This window comes from Cydia fagiglandana, chromosome 25 (genome assembly GCF_963556715.1).
Source record: "Cydia fagiglandana chromosome 25, ilCydFagi1.1, whole genome shotgun sequence".
Classification (NCBI taxonomy): Eukaryota; Metazoa; Arthropoda; class Insecta; order Lepidoptera; family Tortricidae; genus Cydia; species Cydia fagiglandana.
In genome coordinates this window covers 8,884,427-8,911,316 of record NC_085956.1, presented here as the reverse complement: position 1 = coordinate 8,911,316, position 26,890 = coordinate 8,884,427, and the positions used below count along the sequence as shown (strand labels likewise).

Here is a 26,890-nt window from a genome sequence, read left to right as displayed (position 1 = left end):
ACAAATAAAATCATATATTTAAAGAAAGTTTGCAGCACGTGACCATTAGCCCAGTTGACCTGTCTCTTATTGCGGTGACATATTTATTTATTTTATTTACAATTAATGGAAGAACTACAAACGTTACCTTAAGAAAATGGAATAGCATGGCACGAGAGGAACAGGTGATTCTTTCCTGTGCCAATCCTCCATTAATTGTAAATAAAATAAATATGTCACCGCAGTATACGAGACAGCTCACCAGGGCAATTGGTCACGTACTGCAAACTTTCTTTTAATATATGATTTTATTTGTAACGCATAGATATATAATTTATTTTACAGGACCAGAAAGGTCAGAAGTCTTGTCATTCATCCACACCTTTTCAGGTTGCGACACTGTTTCTTTTTTGTATGGACAGGGAAAAAAGCATATTTCAAGCTTGGAGCGCATTCCTGCCGTAACGGAGGGGTTTAAATACGGCAAACAAGGCAATATTGAGCAGGCATTGCCAATATTGATAAAAATTGTTATTGTCTTGTATGGCAAGTAAGAGTCTTACAATAGTAAGTATGGACAGATTTGAATTACGAGGTGTGAATTGGCCCCTAAACGTTATTTTAACAAAATGCATAGTATTTTGTTACTGATTTTACGAGTAGATCAGGTACAAGTACGAGTGCAAAAGAGTGCCGAAAAGTACTTTATACAAAAAAAAATCTTCAGTTAGAGAATCTGCCTCCAATGGAAGATGCCCTACCCACGTAAACATATTTCTCCGTGCAGTTTACCAAGTAGGCTATGTTTGGGGACAGATTATAGCCCCTCAGCAACGGCTTCCATGTCCTGCTGACTGGAGCTGGTCCAAACAAAATGGTTATTGGGAACCCATATGTATAAGCCTACCTGCGACGGCTGCTGCTTGTTTAGGGCTTATTCGTTGCCGCTGCAAAACAAAATGCGCAGGGAGGTGCAACTGCGTTAAGAAAAAACTAAAATGCACGGACCCATGCGCATGTAGTGGCAATTGCGAACAATATATATCTTACTCGTATTTTAACCCGCATTTTTGTCAAACATCTGCTTTGTTAATTTTATCACATTTATAATAACTCTATTGGCGAAAGTTTTCCCAACATCTATATTTATACATTTAATTTATATTTGTATATATATCACGTCCAGAAGTAATTTTCTACAACCAGAAGAATAACAACTTATCAGAAACCATCGAAACATACTTAAAAATCCTAAACGCTGCATATCGCTCTTACAATGCAGGTACGCCGCGTTACACAAAACATTTTTTTTAACAGAGTTATGAAAATAAATGTTTAACAAGTTTACTATTCTATATAGTAGGATAACTGGGCTATTCACAGGTATTTTTTTTCTAGAGCAAATCCTCAGTTTTAATTATGTAGAGGATTTCGAAAAAAAAAGTAAAAAGATTTTTTTTTAATTTTTTTATTTCTCGAATTTTTTGTATGGAAGAGTGAAAATTTAGTCACAGAAATGAATTCTTCATCCTCGAATTACACAAAAAAGACGCCAAACTTGATATAGTTGCTAGATGTATGCAGATATATAGCTTAGAGTGAGGCGCGCCGGAGCCACTTTTCCCCCCCTCCCCTGCCCACCTGCTGGGTGGAACCTCTTGGCAACCGGGCTTAATCGGCTCAGATCACCCCCAGGAACACCTGTTCTAAGCGGTTTGCTTTGTCTCCAAAATGCAAGGTCCCCTTAGAAAACGGGACCTTAGAACTTCTGCTATCCGGAGGTCGCGGGTTCAAACCCCGGCTCGTACCAATGAGTTTTTCTGAACTTATGTACGAAATATCATTTGATATTTACTAGTCGCTTTTCGGTGAAGGAAAACATCGTGAGGAAACCGGACTAAGGCCTAGTTTCCCCTCTGGGTTGGAAGGTCAGATGGCAGTCGCTTTCGTAAAAACTTAGTGCCTACGTCAAATCATGGGATTAGCTGTCAAGCGGACCCCAGGCTCCTATGTGAGCCGTGGCAAAATGCCGGGATAACGCGAGGAAGAAGAAGAAGTGAGTTTTTACCCGACTACGGCAACGCAAAAGGAGGGTTATGATTTTGACCGGTATGTATGTGGGTATGTATGTATGTATGTATGTTCATCTGTTCCCTCATAACTTCTAAAGTACTTATTATAATTTAACAAACGATGTGTCATTCGAATCGTCTTAATCGTCCGCTGGTTATAGGCTATATGGCGTCACAAAAAAATGAACACTGCGCCCTCTAGAGGTCATAAAGTCACGAACCAAAAATCTAAAATTAAGTAATGATGATGTGTTATACATCATTGTAAAGAGCTCAAATAGCACATTTCAAATATATAAATATTGTTAGCTTTTGCACCCGGCTTTGCTTGCATGCGCCAGATAAAACATTAATTTATCGGTTAGGTGATTCGAACTATGAATCTAATAAAAGCGCTCTGGATTCTATCCGCGTGTTACGCGACTACGGCGATACAAGAAGGTTTTTGCAAAAGAAATTTGTTTGGCTGCTATACATGGTGTTTTTTTAATGTCCTGCAACATTTTATAACGTGAATAGGTATAGAAGTCCTGATCGGCCAAAATGTATGAAACAGTCAATTTTTTTACAAGATACGTACGCGTTCCAGAGCCGGGCGCCTTCGGCGCCTTCATACTAAAAGAGACGGGCGCAGCCCGACGTACGCGTTCCAAAGCCGGGCGCCTTCGGCACCCTCATACCAAAAGAGTCGGGCGTAGCCCGACGTACGCGTTCCAAAGCCGGGCGCCTTCGGCGCCCTCATACTAAAAGAGTCGGGCGTAGCCCGACTTACGCGTTCCAAAGCCGGGCGCCTTCGGCGCCCTCATACTAAAAGAGTCGGGCGTAGCCCGACATACGCGTTCCAAAGCCGGGCGCCTTCGGCGCCCTCATACTAAAAGAGTCGGGCGTAGCCCGACTTACGCGTTCCAAAGCCGGGCGCCTTGGGCGCCCTCATACTAAAAGAGTCGGGCGTAGCCCGACATACGCGTTCCAAAGCCGGGCGCCTTCGGCGCCCTCATACTAAAAGAGTCGGGCGTAGCCCGACATACGCGTTCCAAAGCCGGGCGCCTTCGGCGCCCTCATACTAAAAGAGTCGGGCGTAGCCCGACATACGCGTTCCAAAGCCGGGCGCCTTGGGCGCCCTCATACTAAAAGAGTCGGGCGTAGCCCGACATACGCGTTCCAAAGCCGGGCGCCTTCGGCGCCCTCATACTAAAAGAGTCGGGCGTAGCCCGACGTACGCGTTCCAAAACCGGGCGCCTTCGGCGCCCTCATACTAAAAGTGTCGGGCGTAACCCGACGTACGCGGTCCAAAGACACTAAAGGAATCGGGCGTAGCCCGATATAGGCGGCGCTCTGCGTGTATTTCTGTACTGAGGACGCCCTCGCAAAAGTAATATAAAGTGACTTCAAAAAGTTAGTAACGAAATCATGACCCCAAAATTAATTAAATAAAAAATAAGTTCAAAAACTAAAACCCGACTACTGCAAATCGTGCTCTAAAAAGTATGAAACAAGATAGAATTCTTATCTAAAATTATCAAGCAGAAAATATTATATATGTTACCATTTTTTTTTATATAAAAATACAACGTAATATAATTTACTGAATTTTTTATATATTTACAGAGATTCAGAGGATAGCCGTGGTCGTATGCCACATTACTTTTAAGTTTATAATCGTGGCATACGACCACAGCGATCCTCTGAATCTCTGTAAATATATATAAAATTCAGTAAATTATATTACGTTGTATTTTTATATTAAAAAAAAATGGTAACATATATAATATTTTCTGCTTGATAATTTTAGATAAGAATTCTATCTTGTTTCATACTTTTTAGAGCACGATTTGCAGTAGTCGGGTTTTAGTTTTTGAACTTATTTTCTGTATCTAGTACTATTATTTATTCTGTGACCGGTCGGTCGGTATGACTTACTTCTTATATCCTACGTAGAGTTCCACAATGGATGACTCGGTCAGCTCGGTTTCGTCTTCTTGACACACCAGCAGCTTGGCTTTCAGCAGGATTTGCAGCACCTGAACAGAGCGCGGAAGAAATGAGAAAATTTCAGTTGAGTATTACTTGAAGGACGAGGATGCGAGGCCGTAAAGTAACACGAGGCTGGCAAGCCTTATTTTACGCTTAATTAGGGAGTATTACTGCAAAGTTCTGCCGCCAGAGTGCAGCACTAGAGAGTAACTTATATATACTAGGCCTTAAATAGTTTTTTTACAAGTTTTCACTATGACATTGATGCATCAAGGCGGTATGTTTCAAGGTGGCTTACCGCGAAACGCGAAATTTCATTATCTGCCTCTCTATCGATCGAATAGGCAAGAGTGATAGAGAGGCAGAAACCGAACTTTCGCGGTAGCCCATCTGATTGTGCTAGTGACGCCCTCTACGCAGACTTTTGCGTAATATTCCCTATTATTCAAGGCATTGGTAATTTTTTACTTCGTATATGAAATTTATTTAATACTGTCCCATAGAAAATAGACCAGTCAAAACGTATGAATCATCCTTTTTTTTCGCGATTTCGGAGTTGGTCCCATAGTAAAAGTGGCTCAGTATAATCCCAAAACCTCCCTGGCAACGTGACTTATTTTTTGGCCACCCTGTATATTAAGCCCCCCCCCCCCCCCCCACATCTGGCGTCATTCGAGCGTCGGCGTCTGTCGGCGTCGGTCCAGCGCTATGGAAAATGACGTCGCTGCGCAGTAGCGTCGACGCTGCGTCGACGTCGGCCATAGAATTATAGACGCCGACGCTCGAAAGACGCCAGATGTGGGGGGGGGGGCCTAAGAAACTTTGCAGAATGTTACCTGAACGAGAAAATCCCCCTTGATGCCTGTATGTTGCTCTAACTGGCGTACGCTCCACGCTGTATTCTCATTGTATTGTAGCAACACCGCCATTTGGAACGTACTGGCTTGAAGCGTGTATCTGAAATAGATGGAAATATTTACTATAACAACCCTTATACATATACTTCGTTTTTTTAGCATTAGAAATTAGGTAAACAATCTTGATGTGTCTTTTAATTGAAAAACACATTTTAAAAATAAGTTACGGCAAATATGTAACAATTATGAATCTAATACGATCATTTATATTCTTCTGCTTTCATAAGTAATAGTTTTATATTTTTATAAAGCGTTTTTCAATTAAAAGACATGTCAAGATCGCTTACCTTCTTGCAAGTTCTTTCTAATGCTAAAAAAAACGAGCTATAGTTCGTTTTTTTTAGCATTAGAAAGAAGGTAAGCGATCTTGACATGTGTTTTAATTGAAAAACGCTTTTTTGAAATCAGTAACTATTACTTATGAAAGCAGAAGAATATAAATGATCGTATTAAATTCATAATTGTTACATATTTGCCGTAACTTATTTTAGAACTTGTTTTACAATAAAACGATACATCAAGACTGTTTACCTTATTTGTAATGCTAAAAAAAAACGAACTAAATAATAATGAAATAAAGAATTTTGTCAGTCGAGTATAACTTAAAGGGCGAGGAAGCCAGGACGCTTAGCAAGACGAGGATGGCAATCCCAATTCTGGCCGAGATAAATGTTTTTAGGGTTCCGTACCCAAAAGGTAAAACGGGACCCTATTACTAAGACTTCGCTGTCCGTCCGTCCGTCCGTCCGTCCGTCTGTCTGTCACCAGGCTGTATCTCACGAACCGTGATAGCTAGACAGTTGAAATTTTCACAGATGATGTATTTCTGTTGCCGCTATAACAACAAATACTAAAAACAGAATAAAATAAAGATTTAAATGGGGCTCCCATACAACAAACGTGATTTTTGACCAAAGGTAAGCAACGTCGGGCGTGGTCATTACTTGGATGGGTGACCGTTTTTTTTTGCATTTTTTTCCGTTTTTCTTTCATTATGGTACGGAACCCTTCGTGCGGAGTCCGACTCGCACTTGCCCGGTTTTTTTAAACAATGCATGGCCTCACATGTTGAGACGTGTTGATACTGACCTGTTCTCGAAGCAGTTGGTGACCAGCTCGCCCTTGCTCATGTTGTACAGCCAGTTGAGCTTGCGGCCCGAGTGTTGAGACATGTTGAGACGTGTTGAGAGTTGAGACTGACCTGTTCTTGAAGCAGTTGGTGACGAGCTCGCCCTTGCTCATGTTGTACAGCCAGTTGAGCTTGCGGCCCGAGTGTTGAGACGAGTAGAATGTTGTGAAGCGGCTCACGGAGCGCTCGAGCTGACGAAAAAACGAACATTAGTCATAAGTAGTCAAATAAGCAGTAGTTAATCGGTTAAACCGAAAGTTACCATAGTTGCCAGTACAACTTGACACTGGGTTAACGGTTAAACCGCTTAACCCCGGGTTAGTGGGATGGTGCAAGTAGGCCTAAAATGGACAAATAGAGTGTGAGAAATATCTGCCTAGGGCCCAGGGAATCAAGGATATGAGGAGTATTTCGTATAAAATTAAGTATTCTATCTAAACGCATCCCTCATATCGAAATTTGTCGGTCGAGTATGACTTGAGGGACGAGGTCACGAGGCCGTCAAGTAACACGAGGCAGGCAGTCCCCTATAAATAAGTGATTTCAACGATTTCCACTTACTTCTGTGGGCAGTTGGAAGGAAGATGATTGCTGGAAGGGCCAGGATCCAGACGAGAGCACCTGGATGCTGAAGTCGATGTGTAGGGACGCCTCAAAATATATTTCCCTTTCTAACTACAGCATACACCGATATAATGAAGTATTCTATCTAAACGCATCCCTCTTATCGAAATTTGTCGGTCGAGTATGACTTGAGGGACGAGGTCACGAGGCCGTTAAGTAACACGAGGTAGGCAATCCCCTATAAATAAGTGATTTTAACGATTTGCACTTACTTCTGTGGGCAGTTGGAAGGAAGATGATTGCTGGAAGGGCCAGGACCCAGACGAGAGCACCTGGATGCTGAAGTCGATGTGCAGGGACGGCTCCGAGCTATTCGACATGTGCTTTCGGAAGTTCTCGTTCAAGTCTTTAGATACGCCGATGTCCTGACAAAAGAGAAAACATATTTGTATGTACATATGTATATATTTATTATATTTGTGTGTATATACTATTTTAAAGTTTATAGAAATATTAGTGTCTTCGGTTTGTCCATTTGTATGTATATCGGCACTACCCATTCAAACTTGTAGGTATGTACTTAACTTTTCTGCTAAGGTTGTATGTATGTATATATAAACTCTTATTGTATGTATGTATGTATATATTATTGTACAAAACACAAATTTATGGCACAGAAAATTTATGGTTGTCTGGGAGATCGCTTTTTAGCCGACCATCTATTGTTACCTAGTGTTAAGCTTGAATTTCGCTTTTTGTCATTTTTTTCAACTTTATGGTTTAATAAAGGATATTTACTTATAATATAAACAAAAATAGATTTCATAAAGTCTTAAACGGAAGACGCGCTACTTTTGGCGTCTTACAAGCCTTTGTTTAACTGTTCATAAATATCTACACAAACTGTTCATAAATATCTACACACCTGGAACATCCTCTGCAGCTTACTCGTGTATTCGAACCCGCATGCCTGCTTCAGTTTTGAGATCATTGATGCCTGAAAATATACAAATCAATTAAATCTCCCACATGTATATTGTAAACATAAACATTGAAGAGTTGGCCTGGTTGTCTGACTTAGGCCCACTTGCACCATTCCACTAACCTGGGGTTGACCGGGTAAACCTGGCGTTGTCATGGTTACCAGTACAATTTGACACTAGGTTAACGGTTTAACCGCTTAATTCCGGGTTAGTGGAATGGTGCAAGTGGGCCTTAAGGGGCTACCCGAGGTTTTCATCGATTTTTGAACAAGTTTTGAATCGTATCTCCTTTTTTTGCACTACAGATACAATTATAAGACAAACGGTAATCGGTTCTTCAATTTTTTATCTCCTGTTTTGTCTACTGGATTTTGAAAGAAATGAATACTTATTTTTTTATAAATTTTTAAACAATGGCTAAAAAAACGCTTTTTTCGTATCTAGTTTGCTGTGAAGGATCTTACATGTACGATACGAAATCTACATACTTGGGTTCGTCTATAACTTTTTGGAAAAACGTGTCTATAGTTCGTTTTTTTTAGCATTAGAAAGAACTTGCAAGAAGGTAAGCGATCTTGACATGTCTTTTAATTGAAAAACGCTTTTTAAAATTAAAAAACTAGTACTTATGAAAGCAGAAGAATATAAATGATCGTATTAGATTCATAATTGTTACATATTTGCTGTAACTTATTTTTAAAATGTGTTTTTCAATTAAAAGACACATCAAGATTGTTTACCTAATTTCTAATGCTAAAAAAAACGAACTATAGGGTTTTAATTTTAAACTAATTAACACAAAAGTTATCGCCTGAAAACCAGTTTTTTAGCCTTAAATTGTTCAAATTTAATGCCAAATATAAGTGTAAATCAATAAATGTTATAACTACCCGAGAATGTACAAATTATTTATTTACTTTTATTTAAGTACCTAAAGATACAGACATAGTAAGGAGCACTTACTTCAGCGTCATCGCTGGCGGACATATGTTGAACGAGCCGCTTGGCAAGCATCTTACTGTAGAACTTTTGGAAAACGTCCTTGTCTTCTATGTATTTAAACACCACCATCTGTGAACAAATAGGATAAAATTAATGTATTAAAATGTTCCGAGTAAGCGGGCCCACTGATTAACAATGCACCGTATCGGCACACATCGGACACTGGCGATCAAATGTATGAAACAAACGCGTTCCTACGCACACAGTCTAAGCTCCTGTAGGTGAACGCGTACCATGCTTGTGTGAGTGTGATAAGACGTGCTAGGGTTTGCGCCATTTTGTTGTCATGTTCGATGACCTCAATGACTCAAAACAAAACTCATTGCGCGAATTAGGAAGAAATAAGAATCGTATTATTTATTTGTTGGTTGTTTGTTGCTCTGCGCATGTTACCACGGGCATTATTGTAAGTACGAGTACCTACCTCGTTAACAGTTCTGCATGCTACCCTCTTACCTAGATATAAGTAAAAATAATTCTGTTTTTCTCAGTAAGTGATTTGTAAAATCTTATGAGAAATAAAATATCTTAAACCATAAAACCATATTATGCTGTAAGTTGGGTATCTAAGCTCGATTTATACGATTAGTTTCCTATTTTGAATCAGTATAAACGAAATAACACATTTTTTTAAGGAAATTCAGGCCACCAAAATATTACGTAAGTTAAAAACGTTACGTATGTATTTATCTATATAAGTATATATATCGTCGCCTAGCACCCATAGTACAAGCTTTGCTTAGTTTGGGGCTAGGTTGATCAGTGTAAGATGTCCCCAATATTTATTTATTTATTTAAAAACATGATTTTTTGTTCATATAGATATTGTGCTGTTTTCAGTGATCTGATAGGTTTTGTAAAGATTTGTTTGATATTTGAATATTTTACGTGGCCTCCGCTCTGCGCACCGCGTCGTCGCGTCCTTGCCAGCCGGTAACTGTGAGGTAACCGAGAGCGGGTGGGCGGCACTTTCAACGGGAGGCAGGGAGTGTCCATACTGTACGTTAGTACTCTTTATTATACTGTGGTATCGGCCTGTCAGTTAGAACAAAATTTTGACAGTTCCGAACAACTGACAGGCCGATATCGTCCGGCGGACTGTTAATCAGTGGGCCCCTTAAGACCCACACTAGGACGCATGCGTGAACTATAGGGGGCAGCATAGGAGACGTCAGATTTTTTACCCGAGGCGTACATGGGTCGTTTATGCTTCCGATGTAGCTCACAAGATGGCAGAACCTACTGTGCACAGCACAAGGAAACGTATAGACGAGAACGGTAGATGGTAGCACTTGCTTTGGCAATGTACATGTGCACATATGTTTCCGATTCAGGCCACAAGATGGCAGATCCTCCAACGCGCACGGTCTTATAGACAATAGCCTAGTTTTTCGCGGGCGGTACCAAGGATAAAGTTATGATTATTTCTGTAAACGTCAGCTGCCGCTCCGTTGGTTGATTGAAGAACAGTGGGGTCAAATTTATCCGTTGGTCAAGCCGCAGTTAACTTGGCCTAACATTTCTATATGGCTTACCACTAATTTGGTCGTTGTTGGACCACGAACCGGTAATGAGGGAGGTATCATGCAACACCGTGAACATCAGCTGCCGCTCCGTAGGTGGATATGGGAAAGAACGAGGAACTCGCCAGTGGCTGTCTGGTTGTTAAGTCAGTCCATCAGTTTTGGGGTATCTTTCGTCTTTGGCTTAATGCTTAAAACTTAGTATATAAGAGGAAGCCTGAAAGTTGCACCCATAGTAGAAAAAGTAAGAGCGAATCGCCTAGCGTGGTACGGGCGTGTGATGCGGAGGGATGAAAGTTATGTGACGAGAAAGGTATTACGAATAAATGTGGAGGGAAGTAACGGGAGAGGAAAACCGAGAAATAGGTGGATGGACTGTGTGAGAGATGATATGAAACCATAGACTAGGAATCCTCTAGACCGAGTTTAGAGCAATTATTTCATGCAACCGATGATGCCAAAAATGCGGGGGTGCGCGGGACGAGGTGAGCGAAGTCCCGTGCCGTGATTGGTCCGTTCAAAGACACGGACGTCACACAAAGACACTTTCGAATCGAACATGCAGTAAAATTACCGTATGCGTGGCAGAGGGGGTAGCGCCACTATACTCAGTCTAGAGGATGTTTTGTGTGTGCTTACCACTAATTTGGTCGTTGTTAAACCACGAACCGGTAATGAGGGAGGTATCATGCAACACCATGAACATCAGCTGCCGCTCCGTAGGCGGATATGGGAAAGAACGAGGAACTCGCTAGGGGCTGTCTGGTTGTTAAGTCAGTCCATCAGTTTTGGGGTATCTTTCATCTTTGGCTTAACGCTTTTTAATGCTTAAAACTTAGTATATAAGAGGAAGCCTGAAAGTTGCACCCATAGTAGAAAAAGTAAGAGCCAATCGCCTAGCGTGGTACGGGCATGTGATGCGGAGGGATGAAAGTCATGTGACGAAAAAGGTATTACGAATGAATGTAGAGGGAGAGGAAAACCGAGAAATAGGTGGATGGACTGTGCGAGAGATGATATGAAGCGAGAGTGAATGATGAGATGACGGGCGAGAGAGGTATGGCAGAAAAAGACATGCTGCGCCGATCCCAAATGAATGGGATAAGGGCAAGCGAATGATGAATGACTTACCACTTGGTTGAGTGTGTCTTCCAGCTCTGCCTCCTCAGGATTTTTGCTGGATTTCTTCAGCAGCAGGTCGCAGTACTTTGCAAGCAACTCGGGACTCTTGGACGAAGAGTTTGCGGCGCGAGTCACGGCGTTGCCTGTTGAGGAAAACATATGGATTGGACAGTATTTCGATAAAGAGTCAATTTGCACTTTCTGTGCAGGGTTTACGGCACATATTTCAATGTTCAGCTTATTCTATCAATGTAGTCCGTCGGGGTGCTGCTACTTAAAAATGAGCTATAAGTACTAGTATATAAAAGGTTCAAAATAGCACTTACTGTCAAAGAAGTCTGCTACGAAACCGGAATCGTTGTTGAATGCAACCAACAAATTTGAACCTTCTGTGCAGGGGTTACGGCCCATATTTCAATGATCAGCTTATTCTATCCATGTCGCCCGGCGGAGTAGGGTGCTGCCACTTAATAATGAGCTATAAATACTATATACAAGGTTCAAAATAGCACTTACTGTCAATGAAGTCTGCTACGAAACCGGAATCGTTAAATGCAACCAACAAATTTGAACCTTCTGTGCAGGGGTTAAGGTCCATATTTCAATGATCAGCTTATTCTATCCATGTCGCCCGGCGGGGTAGAGTGCTGACACTTAATAATGAGCTATAAATACTATATACAAGGTTCAAATTAGCACTTACTGTTAATGAAGTCCGCTACAAACCCGGAATCGTTGTTGAATGCAACCAATAAATTAGAACCTTCTGTGCAGGGGTTACGGCCCATATTTCAATGATCAGCTTATTCTATCAATGTGGGCTACTACGTGGGCGGCGTTACTTAAAAATGAGCTATATATACTGTATATAAGGTTCAAATTAGCACTTACTGTTAATGAATCGTCCGCAAGCCTTGTCCAGGGCTGCCACGAAGCCGGAATCGTTGTTGAATGCCACCAACACGAGCGCGTTGTATTTCTTGTGCACTTCGAGTATCGTTGACACGTACACCTTCGGGTCCTGTAAATAAGGTGCAATTTAGAATACAAGATTTTCAAGATAACGAGTTTTTGAGTGTTAATTTTTATTTTATTTTACTTTTAATTACGTGAGAAGAAATGGAAGTACACTGAAACCCGCTTAAGATTTTGCAGGGAAAAAGCGTATTAACCGTGATAGAAAGTTTAATTTGCAGGAACCAATATAAAATGGTATATTTCGTGGTAAACGAGTTCCAACATATTTCTTGGGTAGCAACAGCTTTTTAATCCGCCGACGGAGTGGCAGCTGACCTATACTACACTTTTGGCCTTTAGCGGTGACTAATTTTATTCGCGGGTCATAGATGTATTGTTTAAGCAGACGACGCAGCTCGGTGAGCCCGTCAGAGCGAGCAGGCTATACCTTTGGTATGTTAACTCAATCGGGAAATTAAACTATTTTCTACGTGTTTGAGCGGCTAAGAGCCACTTGCATCATCCCTCTAACCCGAGATTAACCGGTTAAAACGTTAGTAAAGTGTCAAATTGTACTGGCAACCATGGTAACTCCAGGTTTATCGGTTAACCCCGGGTTAGTGAATGGTGCAAGTGACCCTGATAGTCGTATTTCTCATCAGCCAACGGAGCGGCAGCTGACTTGCACTAACCGTATGCGCCGGTTCCCCGCACTTGTCAATCGCGTGGAGCCCTTGCGCGTGGATGTGTTGCTCTAGCAGGCGACGCAGCTCGGTGAGACCGTCCGGGATGCGAGCGAGAAGGCTATACATCCGTCCCAAGTCGGTGTTCTTATCGCCGTCGAGAAGTTTCTGGAAATAAAGACAACACTTCAGTTTTTTTATTCGACAGATTGCATATGATTATGTCTGTGTCAGTGTAAAAGTAACAGTGGACCGACGCCTTTGATATTTGCGTAAATGCCGACACCGCACAAGAACACAGTAGGGTTGTCACAGACTTTTACACAACTGCCCATTTCGAATACGACACGCTTGGGCGTAAGTAGTACCGAGCTACTAACAATGGCGATATATGCAGCTCGGGTGCGCGCGTAGACGAATCTTGAGCTAAGTGAGTGTTTCTAAATCATATTACCTGGAACTCTGCGTGGAATATCTCGAGATGTTTCTCGATGAGCACTCGGTCGCAGGTCTTGGCGAGCCGCTCCATGGTCGTCTCGTGCAAATATACTTGCACGCGTCTCTGCTCCTCTTGCAAACGCTGCTCGGCCTGGAACAAATATATGGATGGGTTAGGTATACGTCACATTGGATGTGGAATCGCAGGTGCGCATCCGTATAATGTATATAACATCATACGGATGTAGTGCATAATTGTTTTCCATCGTATTTTCATTTTTTTTTTTCATTTTGACCATAGGGAAGGGTTTCAGGAAGAATTTCGAGCGTAGCGAAACTTGTCACAAAGAATCTCGAGTATAGCGAGGGTTTATTGAAAAGAATCTCAAGCGTAGCGAGGGTTTTTATTAGAAGAATCTTGAGCATAGCATGGGTTTCTTGGGAAAAATCTAGAGCATAGCGAGTTTCTTGACCTTGAGCGTAGCGAGGGTTTCATGAGAATAACCTTTAGCGTTGCTAAAGGCTTTTTTAGTAGAATCTCGAGCATAGCGAGGGTTTATTGTGAAGAATCTCGAGCGTAGCGAGGGGTTATTTTTAGAAGAATCTGCGTGGGTTTCATGAGAACTAGAGCGTAGCTAGGGTTTTTACTGTTATGCCTCACCTTGATCATGTACTCGGTGACCGGGTTATTCCTCAGAAATTCGGTGCTCTCTCTAGTGTAGAACCTCTCCGTATCTTCCAAGAACACCGCTTCGAAGGTGTCCTTGTAGATGGCGAGGTTCTGGCCGCGGGCGCTGGGGTCCTCCTCGTTCAGACCCAGGGCCACGTAGCAGTTGATCACCTGGAATTATAACAAAATAAAATAAATAAATACTACACAATCCGACATGCGCGTTGCCGACCCTTTAAAAACCAATAGGTACACTCCTTTTCATAAGAACCTCGAACTTCTACTCACCCCAGAAACAAGTCTGGTGTTAATAGTCTCCCCATTGCGCTCCCGCTCGATCAGCTTCAGCACGGCGTTGGTGACCTGCTTGTTCAGACATTTGAACAAGTTGTCGCGCCACGTGACCAATGCCAGCTGATATATCTCGTATATACCCTGAAAAAGATATTCAAATAAGTTTATACTACAAAATAACACAATCATTACCGACAGCGCTTAATACACCCAAAAAAATTAACTTGTTAAAAGAATAATGAAAATAAGAACGGTCTAAAGCTTTTGATAGCATAGACAAGAAATATATGAACATTCCAATAATGATAATGATGTTAAAATGACATCTTAATAACGAAAATAATGAATAGAAAATATTTATAAAATTTATTTTGCTATTATAACTACTTGAGCAAAAAAAATCTTATGATAGATTTGGTGTTCCACAGGGTGGTATACTAGGTCCGATACTATTCCTTATTGATAGAAATAGCCTCTCAAAAGTTTACGCATATGCAAATAACTCGTATCATGTATACGAATTAGGTTTTAGTATAAATACTAACCTTCCTACCCTCTGCGTTGCGCTGGTGGCCTAGCGGTAAGAGCGTGCGACTTTCAATCCTGAGGTCGCGGGTTCAAACCCCGGCTCGTACCAATGAGTTTTTCGGAATTTATGCACGAAATATCATTTGATATTTGCCAGTCGCTTTTCGGTGAAGGAAAACATCGTGAGGACACCGGACTGATCCCAATAAGACCTAGCTTTCGTAAAAACTAGTGCCTACGTCAAATCATGGGATTAGTTGTCAATTGGACCCCAGGTTCCCATGAGCCGTGGCAAAATGCCGGGATAACGCGAGGAAGAAGAAGACTAACCTTCCTCCCCTCCTCGCACTCACGCTTAACCCAATGCCGGTTGAGGTAAGCGCAGACTCCGTTAAGCACGCGCGAGCTGAACTGGTATTCCTCCCACTGGTTGGTGTAGAACGCCAGAACATCTTCACCCATCAGATCGGCTCCGTTCTGAGAAAAAAAAAGACAAATTAGACTTCAGTCTAGAAAAAGGAGGCAAATTTGAATAAAATAAACGAAAATTGGACGAGTTTACGGGTTTTTTTTTTCTGTATCGATATACTCTAACTCGGTATGTTTTGGTTACAGTCTGCCCTTGCAAATCTGCAACGATTTTGATAGTAAACGCAGTGCAAGTGTTATTTATACGTCATAATTTCATAGAAGTTTGACGTTTAAGATAACACTTGCACTGCGTGTGCTATCAAAAACGTCGCAGACTTGTCTTGGTCTGACTCTAGTAGTTTTCGTGTGTTTTTTTATGATCATTGCCCTTGATTGTCTTGTAAAGTACAGTGGCCATTAAATATATCGGAGCTGCCGAGGTGATCAAAAATATCTGAACACGCACTCTAGCGCCTTGACAATAGAGGCGTGTTCCGATATTTGTGAGCACCTTGTACCTTTCAAATAGAGCTCGACGACCAATCCTATTGTCTATTGTTCAGTAAAACCGCTCGTGCCACGTGCCACAACCACCTTCATAAAAAATACGTACTTCGGTTACTGAGTACCGGCGAGTCGAACGCTACAGAACCATTCTAAAATGTGTCATCGAGATGCGTAACAAAGGCGCGTTATCGGAGAGCGCACCTACACTGGTTTTTTGAACGTTGGACTAGCCCGCGCTCAGGTGCCAAATAGAATAATGAAGACCCTTTTTTGCAGGTAAGTAGCACGTGCCGTTTTACTTAACAATAGACAATAGGATTAGCCGTATAGCTCTATTTGAAAGCTACACACTATATATATCTGATGGCGACTGCACATAAAAACTACTACTATGTGATACCCGCCCCTCTTTAAAACAGGCTAAACTGTTTACCTTGAGGAGATTGACGAGGTAGTTCCTGAGGAATTCCCTGAGCCGCTTGTAGAGCTCCAAGCCCACCAGCTGAGCGCCGCCAGTCGTCGCTGGACTCTGAAACAGTCAAATAATGATTACAGTACATATGGTCCTATTTTCCACTAGTGCGTAAAATAGCACTTTTCGTATATCAAAAGTTTAAAGGCCCATACTGCCCTACTAAGCCAAATAGCACTATCTCAAAAGAAAGTTCATTGCTAACTTATACTTTAGTTTCTATAGCTTATAGTTCCATTTTCAAAATCATTAGTTTTTGAGATAGCGGTATTCTAGAGAATCTAGAGCGTAACTTAGTAGTAGATTTTTAGAGAAGAGCTTAGTGTTTTAAGGTTGTCAGAGTGAAATTCTGTATTGTACCAACCTGTTATTTATTGACAAGGCCGGCGGCCTGGTTCTGCCTCGCGTAGCTGCCCTGAGGCCGGCAGGCAACAGTTTTCTAGAGAATCTAGAGCGTAGCGACGATTTTACAGAAGAATCAAGTGTTTTTAAAAGGCTGTTAGAGTGAAATTCTGTATAGTACCAACCTGTTTCTTATTGACAAGGCCGGCGGCCTGGTTCTGCCTCGCGTAGCTGCCCTGAGGCCGGCAGGCAACAGTTTTCTAGAGAATCTAGAGCGTAGCGACGATTTTACAGAAGAATCAAGTGTTTTTAAAAGGCTGTTAGAGTGAAATTCTGTATAGTACTGTGACACGGCACTTTGTATGGTTAGCCCAGTTTAACGTTTTTAGGATTGTCTCGAATATAGGATAGTTTTGTTCTATGGCAAGGAAGTCTTTGATGTAGCAACAATATAAATGACAGGCATTCAGCCAATAAGAAACAAATTGAAGCTGATGGTGTTGCTACTTCAAATTAAATCCTAAATTTATGGAATATTATTTATAAATATTTAAATCAAAAACTTAATTTATAAATACAAAATAGGGTGAAATATGTTTAAATAATTAAACATGATTTATTTCTTTAAGTTATACTTACATACAAAAATATTCCATGAATTTCATTAGTTACTGTTATTTTGATTGTGTCATCCCAGGGATAGTTAGGCTTGAGATCATTTCCTGGTTGGTTTTCGCCCTGGATGGGCATCTTTCATACATAGAACAGTGAAGCGAAATACATCATGCTCTGGTAGCATCGATCAGAGGCTTGGTTATGCAGTACCCGCTGCATCCATGAGCTAGGGAGCTCATGCAGTTGTTATTTTTGCCACAAACAGTAAGTAGATTATGATAATATATGGATGTCCTCAGGTGCAACTCCTTGTTGAATCTTTGTTTGACCATTTCGCTTTGTTTCCAGTCTGCTGGTAAAACAATGTGGTCGGGAGGGAGTATCAGAGCTGTGAGATGAGTCCACTCTAGGAATTCCCAGCTGGTGAGAAACTTAGATCATATAATGTCTCTTAGGTTAGCAGAGCACATGCTTCTAGTTATTAATCTTGAAATGTTTCTTTCAGCTGACGGGGTTTTGTTATTATGTTATTACAAATGTGAATTCAGTCACATATCAGAGTATGGAAGTCTGTCCATATTCCTAAAACTTCAAGTGTGTCTGGTGAGCAGTTCGCTGTGAGAATTTCGCTCTTCTGCTGGGTGGAGAAGACGTCACCTTCAAACTGAGACCTTAGTCCTTCGGTGGCACTCTGCAGTGTCGGGTCAGATTCATGCTGCTGCAAAATCGGCTCCGGCACAGCGGAGGAGGACACGTCGGGTTTGAACTGGTGGAACATTTGTTATGAGGTTGGTGTACGCTTTCCTTCCATCCTAGAAGCAATTTTCCAAATTTAAAGTTAAAGAATTTAGTAGGATCATATGTGATGGCAAATGATAATTTAGGGACTAACAAATTTAGATAGGTCTGCTTGTAAATCATTTAGAACCATTTCTGGCACGACCCAGCTCTATCGCCTGACATATATTAATATAAGGTGCTTATGCTAGCTTGATGATTTACATGTAGAGTAACTGCCCGTGTTCGTTAGTAATAAATGATGTGTCACAAAAACTAACTTTTCATTTCATATCCTTTATTGCCCTGAATAGCTGATGGAAATAAGTTTAGCACCTGTTTGAGCTTTTGGTAAGATTTAGTTTTTTTCATTTAATTTAGTAACTTTAATTGTCCGTGAGTTTCCTCAGGGGAAGCCCACAGCCGGGCTAGGAACATTTACGTGACAATTTGGCGCCCATTACATTCCGTCTTAAAACCTTATTTCCATCATAATTCAGTTTGTATCACTGCCATCACATATAGATAAAAAAAAGTTTTAGTAGTACTTACGTTTAGGTGATAATTTTGAGCTTGTGCTTTGTTTGTGTACGCTCTGACAACGTTAAGTATAGGCTTTAGCTGTTTCACTTTGAGTTTTGCCTAGATTATTGCACGATATTCAGTAATTTTGTAAAAACTTACAAGTAAATGCTCGAATCTTCAGTTAGTTTCATATGTGCTGACGTTTTTTTGTCAGGAAGTAAAGTGTCAAACTTTTAGTACCATTTGGCTACTTTTAATGCATGAGATTTAGACTTAAGAGGCTGTAATTTAAGTTTTGTGCCTATTTTCTGAGCATTCTAAAAATAGTGTGTAATTTTAGTGTATAATTCAGTGCTCATACATATATTTTATTGTAGCTGAGCTTTTATGAGGAATGCAATTGAGTTGAGTTGACACTTTGTTAAGGTGAAGTTCGAGAAGCTTTTAAACTCGTGTAGAAATTGCTTTATAAATTGAGAAGCTTTGTATAAATAAGTTCTGACATTTTGACTCAAAAGTTTTTTAATAACAATAAATATAGATAGGACAGGTTATTTTAACACACAAATAAACTAAATTCAGAAATAATTGTTATATTGTTATTAGAAAGTATTAAAAAAAAAACAAATCGCGAAATTTTGGCAGTTGTGAACACTCTTACTTGGTTTTTGAACGGTTTTTTAAAATTGTGTACAATTTTGGGTTGCATTCACTGTTATATTTTGGGTCAAAAATTAAGTTCAATATAGACCAGGAAATATACATACACATAGATAAAAGGTAAAAACAAAGTAAAACACATTGATATAACATTGTTTAATATAATTGTCAGACTATAATAGTGTCAGTTGGATTTGTAAATCTTTTGCCATCATATTTGTTTATTTTTTGAGTTAACTTATTATACAATGGCCACTTCTGTGCAATTTCACTCTTTGCTGCGCGATGAATTGATTTATGAAGTAAAGATCAGGTCAGAGACACCACTGGCAACAGTTGAGGGCCTTAGGAAACAGTTGAGGAATTTGGTAGGTGAATGTCGGCCAGATGAGATTTTGGATACAGATTTGAACCCGGAGTCAGAATTGAAAGTTATTTCTGATAAATTAAATGATTTGTCATCCTTAGTAGCTAAGTTTGTTCAGTCGAAGGATAGATACTCCGGAAACAGGTCGAAGGCTTTGGGTAGTCATTTGTACTTCAGGCTTCTGCGGGTTCAGGTGGATGAAGATCCGGGGAAGTTAGCTCAAAAGGTTGAGTTCACAAATAGGCTTGACGCTTTGTTAGCACAGCTGGACAGTGTAGGGCAGGCAGGCAGCAGCTCTAGCGACAGTGTGGCAGCAGTGACTCAGGTTTCACAGGCAGTCCCTACTAGGGAGCTGCAAGTTCACTGCTCCGGAGACAAAAATGTGGCTAAATGGGGGGTCAAGTTTAATGGTAACACGGATCCGAGGTCCTTCCTAGAGCGTGTCGACGAACTCAAGTTGGCTTATGGTGTGTCAGATGTGGTTTTGTTTAACTCGGCAGCTCAGTTGTTTGTTGATCAGGGTTTGCTTTGGTACAGAGGTATAAAAGAACAAGTTTCTTCTTGGAATGACTTAAAAACCATTTTATTAGACGAGTTTGAGCCTGCAAACTTTGATTTTCGCCTAAGGTGTGAGATTCTTGCAAGAACACAGGGTTTAGAGGAGCCAGTGCACATTTATTTTGCAATTATGTCCTGTCTTTTTGGTCGCTTGAAGAATCCATTGCCGGAGGAGGAAAAGTTGCAGATTTTGATGAATAACATTAGGCCTAGCTTCTCACAACAACTGGCATTAGTAAAGGTTGATTCTATAGCCGAGCTGAAGGATTGTTGTAGGAAATTAGAGCAGGCATCACAGCGTACGCAGTATTTTATTGAGCCCAACAAGGCTGGTTCGGCTCACACACTTAGTAGTGATTTCGCATATAAGGCCAAGTCCAAACAGGTGAACGCAGTAGATGTTAGTAGTAGCAAGCGTTCACAAACATTTGGTAGGTCGCCAGCGCAAGCGAAATCGAGTGGGCAACAAAGTAACGCTGTTAGGAACGTCCAACGCTCGTCCACGCAATCCACACATGCACAGAACTCTGCCACGGTTCCTACTTGTTATAAATGCGGTGGCACTGCGCATGATTTTAAGAGATGCAGGGCTAAACCATCTAAAGGCGAGATTGTTTGTTATTCATGTGGTACAAAAAATCATATAGCGAGGAATTGTCCGAACCGGCAGTCACAGACAACACAGACAGATCGTAAACGTCAAAGTCAAAGCGCGGAAATACGTTCCGTTTCACAGACAAAAAACGAATAGGGCCGAATTGTAGCAATATTTTTCCGGATAAATTGAGTGCTTCAATGAAAAAATTCTTAAGTTATAATTCGATTGCTACGATTCTCTTCGCACCTAGGGAAGGTGACATTCGGCCATATTTGAAACTTAAGGTGTGTAATTTTGACATTTACGGTTTGGCAGACTCGGGAGCTGCAGTTTCAATTTTAGGACGGCAGTCTTATAAAGATTTTATTAAGTTTGGGTTTGAGCTCCAACGAATGGAGTCTAATACATGTAGCGTTGCAAATGGCGTCGTAGTCCGGTCACTGGGGTACATTTTTGTTCCGGTAACATTCAAAAATGTTACAAAGGTTATTCAGTTTTATGTTGTGCCCAGTATTGTCTCGGACGTTATTTTAGGCGTGGATTTCTGGCTCGCTTTTAATTTAGCACCAGAATTATTTGACAGCATCGACTACATAAAAAGACCAAACAATTATTTAAGTTTGTCCAGTATATCAGTACATCCGGTAAATACCATTCAGGCATACGACAATTTAACTTCAGCACAGCAAGAACTAGCCGACTCAGTGGTAGGGAAGTTCAAGGATATCTCGTTCGAGGAAAAAGGATTAGGTAGGACGTCGTTAGTCGAACACGTAATTGACACTGGCGATGCCCAGCCTATTAGAACGCGACAGTATCCGCTCTCTCCTGAGAAGCGTGCGGCTTTAAGTTCCGAATTAGACCGGATGTTGAAGTTAGATGTTGTTACTCCGTGCGAAAGTCCCTGGAACAACCCGGCACTTTTAGTGAAGAAGCCAAATGGGGACTGGCGGTTTTGCCTAGACTGTAGGAAACTAAATGCAGTATCAAAGGGCGACTCGTATTCCATGCCATACATTCCGCAAATTTTAGATAGCTTAAAGGAAGCACGGTACCTGTCGACCATTGATTTGAGCTCGTCGTTTTGGCAAATACCGCTAAATGAAAATTCGCAGGAGAAAACTAGTTTCTGTGTCCCTGGTCGTGGGTTATTTAAATTTAAAGTCATGCCTTTTGGGTTGTGTGGCGCGAGTGCGCGACAACAACGGCTCATGGATAAACTCATTGACCACAACATAACCAGTGACATAGACAATGGTATGGTGTTCTGTTACGTGGATGATATTGTCATATGTTCGTCAGATTTTCAGACACATCTGCTTCTTTTGAACCGTGTGTTGGAAAAGTTGAAAATGGCTAATTTAACGATAAATTTCGGCAAGTCAAAGTTCTTTAGACAGTCCATTAAGTACTTGGGTCATGTCGTTGATGAATTAGGTTTAAGAACTGACCCAGAGAAGGTTTCAGCCGTTTTGAACTTTCCCATACCCACGACTTCTCGTGAAGTAAAGACGTTTTTGGGCATGTGCTCGTGGCACCGTCGGTTTATAAGGAACTTCGCAAGTATAGCAGCGCCTTTAAATAAATTAACTTCGAAGGGGAAGAACGCCCCGGCTTTTCAATGGTCTGTTGAGGCCGATAACGCTTTCAACACCTTGAAGAATGCATTAGTGACAGCTCCGATTCTGGCGGTTCCAGACTTTAGTAAAGTTTTCTCGGTACACGCTGATGCATCTTCATATGGCGTAGGTGGCATGCTCTCACAGACTATTGATGGCCAGGAGCATCCTATTGCGTACGTTAGTCGTTCTCTGAACAAGTGTGAACGTAATTACAGCGCGACGGAAAGAGAGGCTCTTGCGGTTTTGTTTTCGGTTGAGAAGTTCCAAGCGTATTTAGGCTCGCGTCGGTTTAAGGTGATTACGGATCACGCGTCACTAAAGTGGTTCATGAACCTGGAAAATCCATCAGGAAGGTTGGCACGTTGGGGTTGCAGACTGTCTCAATTTGATTTTGATATTGAGCACAGGAAGGGCTCCGACAATGTCGTACCTGATGCTCTGTCCAGGCTCATGAAGGTTGACGCCGTGGACCAAGTGAATCCTAACGACGTGTCTGACGAATGGTATGACAGGACGTTTAAAGGTTGTGAAACTTTGCCGGCCAATTTCCCAAACTATAGTATTAAGGGAGGGAAATTGTACCGTTTGAGTAAAAACAAGTATAATCTTTTGCGAGAGTTTGATTGGAAGGAGGTAGTGCGTAAGGGTGATAGGAACGCTGTTTTACACGCGAATCATTGCGAACCAACCGCGGCACATTTTGGAGTGTTTAAAACTCATAGGCGGTTGTCGTTGACATACTACTGGCCAGGGATGTACAAAGACGTTGTCGATTTCGTGAAGGCTTGCGATACCTGTGCAGCCTATAAGCATTCACAGAAAGCGACTCCAGGTCTGATGGGACAGCCAAAAGTATGTGATCGACCGATGTTAGCGTTAAGTATTGATTTGGTAGGTCCCCTTCCGCGCTCTCGTGCAGGATTTACGTTTTTGTTCGTGGTTACGTGTTGCTTCTCAAAGTATACGTTTCTTTTTCCGCTTCGCCGCGCAACCAGCGCGTTGGTGGCGAAGACTTTTGAGCACCATGTCATTTTGAAGCACGGTGTACCCGAAACCGTAATTACTGATAACGGAGTTCAGTTTACGGGATCGGAATTTAGACAGTTAATGAAGCGTTATAACGTACCTAAAGTTTTTTACGGACCTCGATATACTCCACAGGTAAACCTGGTTGAACGATACAATAAAACGGTCATGACAGCTGTAGCTTCGTACGTAAAGGAGAATCATAGGACTTGGGACGAAAAATTGCACCAAATTCAGTTTGCAATAAACAGTGCAGTAAATGAAACCACAAATGAGTCTCCTTTCTTTTTAGTTCATGCTAGAGAGCCAGTTATCAATGGGTCGTTTTATAAGGACACAGATAGGGACTACGAACCAGGTATACCTAGGGAGGAATATGCGGGTAATTTCGGGATTTTAAAGGATATTTTTCATCAGGTTAGGTTACGTTTATTGAGAGCACACGAAACAAATGCTAGGAATTATAATTTGAGAAGACGTCCAGAACAATTTGCAGTAGGCGATTTAGTATGGAAACGTAATTATGTGCAGAGTGACGCACAGAATTTTAGGATGGCGAAACTCGCCCCGAAATATGTTAAGTGTAGAGTAAAGGCAGTGTTGTCGCCTTTAGTCTACGAATTAGAAACTGAAGATGGTCACTGTATAGGATCATGGCACATTAAAGACTTGAAAGGAAAGGTAGCAGCTGCTGGGGTTATGAACGGTGGACGCGCGGCCCGCGTACAGGGTACTGCTCGCCGCACCGCCACCGTTGACTGAACAACAGAGCTGGTACGCGTTGTTTGTTTTGGTGAACGGTGGACGTGCGGCCCGCATACCTACAGGGTACTGCTCGCCGCGCCGCCACCGTTGATTAGACAGAGCTGATACACATATTATGGTTGTTGTTTAGCAACAGTGTTAAATATTGCAAAGTCATATTTAATCACCAATTGTCAGAGAAGTGGCGAACAGGCATAACTGTTTCACCACACAGTATGAACGTGGAAGGATGCTACGACCTGGAAGGGATGAATGCAAGGAGCGGCGCAACCATAGCTCAATTTACGTCAAGAGCGTTGTCTTTAATGTGAAATTTTTTTGCTGTCGTGCGAGGTCACGCAGAATTTTGGGTGTTATGGTGCTGATGGTTTTAGCCAATACGTTGCGGGATTCCGTGCATGTGTGGATTGGCGTTGTTTTTTGGTGTGAGAAGGAGAGGCTTTATTTTGTGAGGTATCGCAGGGCGCGCACTGCATACCGCGGACGTTGTTTTTCGGTTTGGTTATGTAGTCCGTTTATTTTTTCTCTCAGCACACGTTCTCAGGCACATAACACGTAATTATAATTTAGCTAACTAATGGTTAGTAAATTTGGATATTTAGAATGATTGTATGGAATGCAATTTCGTATTAAGCTACTCTAGTTTATATAGGTAAACTTAGCAGTAGGATTGGTTTGATTTTAATTTTGCCCGGTCTAGCGGAGAAAATTTGAGTATGCTGAACATCGGTCCTGGCAGTTGGTTTGGTTTTGCCAGCGCAACTGGATAAAGTGTGCTGGTAGAACCAAGGGATGGTTTACTGGTTAGTTGGATATTGCGGTGTGGATTTTTCCGGCTGTTCGGATACCACATTTTTTTTTTTGTATTTAGGTTGTGTGGGTTCGAGATAAAAAATTCAAAATTCATTGGTTTAGCGGTTTTGGTACATGTAGTTGTGTGGTAGATGGTTTACTTTGGCTTTTCTGTTGGATAGGGATCTCGATCCTGTGGCAATCACTTGGTGGTGGTTTTGTTTTGGGTTCTCCCATACTAAGTATGGTTGAGGTTGTTTTGTTTGTGTTTTTTTTTTTCGTTTCTTGTGACACATGATTTAGATCTAGATAGTCGCTGAGGACAGCGAGCGTTTTACCCTTGGTAAAACGCAACAGCGGGGAGAGGGGTATTGTGACACGGCACTTTGTATGGTTAGCCCAGTTTAACGTTTTTAGGATTGTCTCGAATATAGGATAGTTTTGTTCTATGGCAAGGAAGTCTTTGATGTAGCAACAATATAAATGACAGGCATTCAGCCAATAAGAAACAAATTGAAGCTGATGGTGTTGCTACTTCAAATTAAATCCTAAATTTATGGAATATTATTTATAAATATTTAAATCAAAAACTTAATTTATAAATACAAAATAGGGTGAAATATGTTTAAATAATTAAACATGATTTATTTCTTTAAGTTATACTTACATACAAAAATATTCCATGAATTTCATTAGTTACTGTTATTTTGATTGTGTCATCCCAGGGATAGTTAGGCTTGAGATCATTTCCTGGTTGGTTTTCGCCCTGGATGGGCATCTTTCATACATAGAACAGTGAAGCGAAATACATCATGCTCTGGTAGCATCGATCAGAGGCTTGGTTATGCAGTACCCGCTGCATCCATGAGCTAGGGAGCTCATGCAGTTGTTATTTTTGCCACAAACAGTAAGTAGATTATGATAATATATGGATGTCCTCAGGTGCAACTCCTTGTTGAATCTTTGTTTGACCATTTCGCTTTGTTTCCAGTCTGCTGGTAAAACAATGTGGTCGGGAGGGAGTATCAGAGCTGTGAGATGAGTCCACTCTAGGAATTCCCAGCTGGTGAGAAACTTAGATCATATAATGTCTCTTAGGTTAGCAGAGCACATGCTTCTAGTTATTAATCTTGAAATGTTTCTTTCAGCTGACGGGGTTTTGTTATTATGTTATTACAAATGTGAATTCAGTCACATATCAGAGTATGGAAGTCTGTCCATATTCCTAAAACTTCAAGTGTGTCTGGTGAGCAGTTCGCTGTGAGAATTTCGCTCTTCTGCTGGGTGGAGAAGACGTCACCTTCAAACTGAGACCTTAGTCCTTCGGTGGCACTCTGCAGTGTCGGGTCAGATTCATGCTGCTGCAAAATCGGCTCCGGCACAGCGGAGGAGGACACGTCGGGTTTGAACTGGTGGAACATTTGTTATGAGGTTGGTGTACGCTTTCCTTCCATCCTAGAAGCAATTTTCCAAATTTAAAGTTAAAGAATTTAGTAGGATCATATGTGATGGCAAATGATAATTTAGGGACTAACAAATTTAGATAGGTCTGCTTGTAAATCATTTAGAACCATTTCTGGCACGACCCAGCTCTATCGCCTGACATATATTAATATAAGGTGCTTATGCTAGCTTGATGATTTACATGTAGAGTAACTGCCCGTGTTCGTTAGTAATAAATGATGTGTCACAAAAACTAACTTTTCATTTCATATCCTTTATTGCCCTGAATAGCTGATGGAAATAAGTTTAGCACCTGTTTGAGCTTTTGGTAAGATTTAGTTTTTTTCATTTAATTTAGTAACTTTAATTGTCCGTGAGTTTCCTCAGGGGAAGCCCACAGCCGGGCTAGGAACATTTACGTGACAGTACCAACCTGTTTCTTATTGACAAGGCCGGCGGCCTGGTTCTGCCTCGCGTAGCTGCCCTGCGGCCGGCAGGCAACAGTTTTCTAGAGAATCTAGAGCGTAGCGACGATTTTACAGAAGAATCAAGTGTTTTTAAAAGGCTGTTAGAGT

General features: G+C 41.3%; 1 protein-coding gene across 4 annotated transcripts in view; it reads right to left on the bottom strand.

Annotated features, from left to right (window-relative positions):
• LOC134677003 (cullin-1) overlaps window positions 1–26,890 on the bottom strand; it is a 42,648-nt gene that overhangs the window by 4,483 nt on the left and 11,275 nt on the right. For 3 of the 4 annotated variants that reach the window (XM_063535397.1, XM_063535394.1, XM_063535395.1), the window contains 14 exons: window positions 16,187–16,282; window positions 15,166–15,312; window positions 14,302–14,448; window positions 14,005–14,184; window positions 13,360–13,494; window positions 12,915–13,073; window positions 12,157–12,286; window positions 11,275–11,408; window positions 8,582–8,689; window positions 7,561–7,632; window positions 6,908–7,060; window positions 6,144–6,262; window positions 4,862–4,982; window positions 3,972–4,072 (listed from right to left, as the gene is read on the bottom strand). In XM_063535397.1, the coding sequence (XP_063391467.1) occupies window positions 3,972–4,072; window positions 4,862–4,982; window positions 6,144–6,262; window positions 6,908–7,060; window positions 7,561–7,632; window positions 8,582–8,689; window positions 11,275–11,408; window positions 12,157–12,286; window positions 12,915–13,073; window positions 13,360–13,494; window positions 14,005–14,184; window positions 14,302–14,448; window positions 15,166–15,312; window positions 16,187–16,282 (1,802 nt within the window). Of the gene's footprint in view, window positions 1–3,971; window positions 4,073–4,861; window positions 4,983–6,143; window positions 6,263–6,632; window positions 6,693–6,907; window positions 7,061–7,560; window positions 7,633–8,581; window positions 8,690–11,274; window positions 11,409–12,156; window positions 12,287–12,914; window positions 13,074–13,359; window positions 13,495–14,004; window positions 14,185–14,301; window positions 14,449–15,165; window positions 15,313–16,186; window positions 16,283–26,890 lie in introns of all 4 variants that reach the window. The other variant, XM_063535396.1, reaches the window with a different exon arrangement.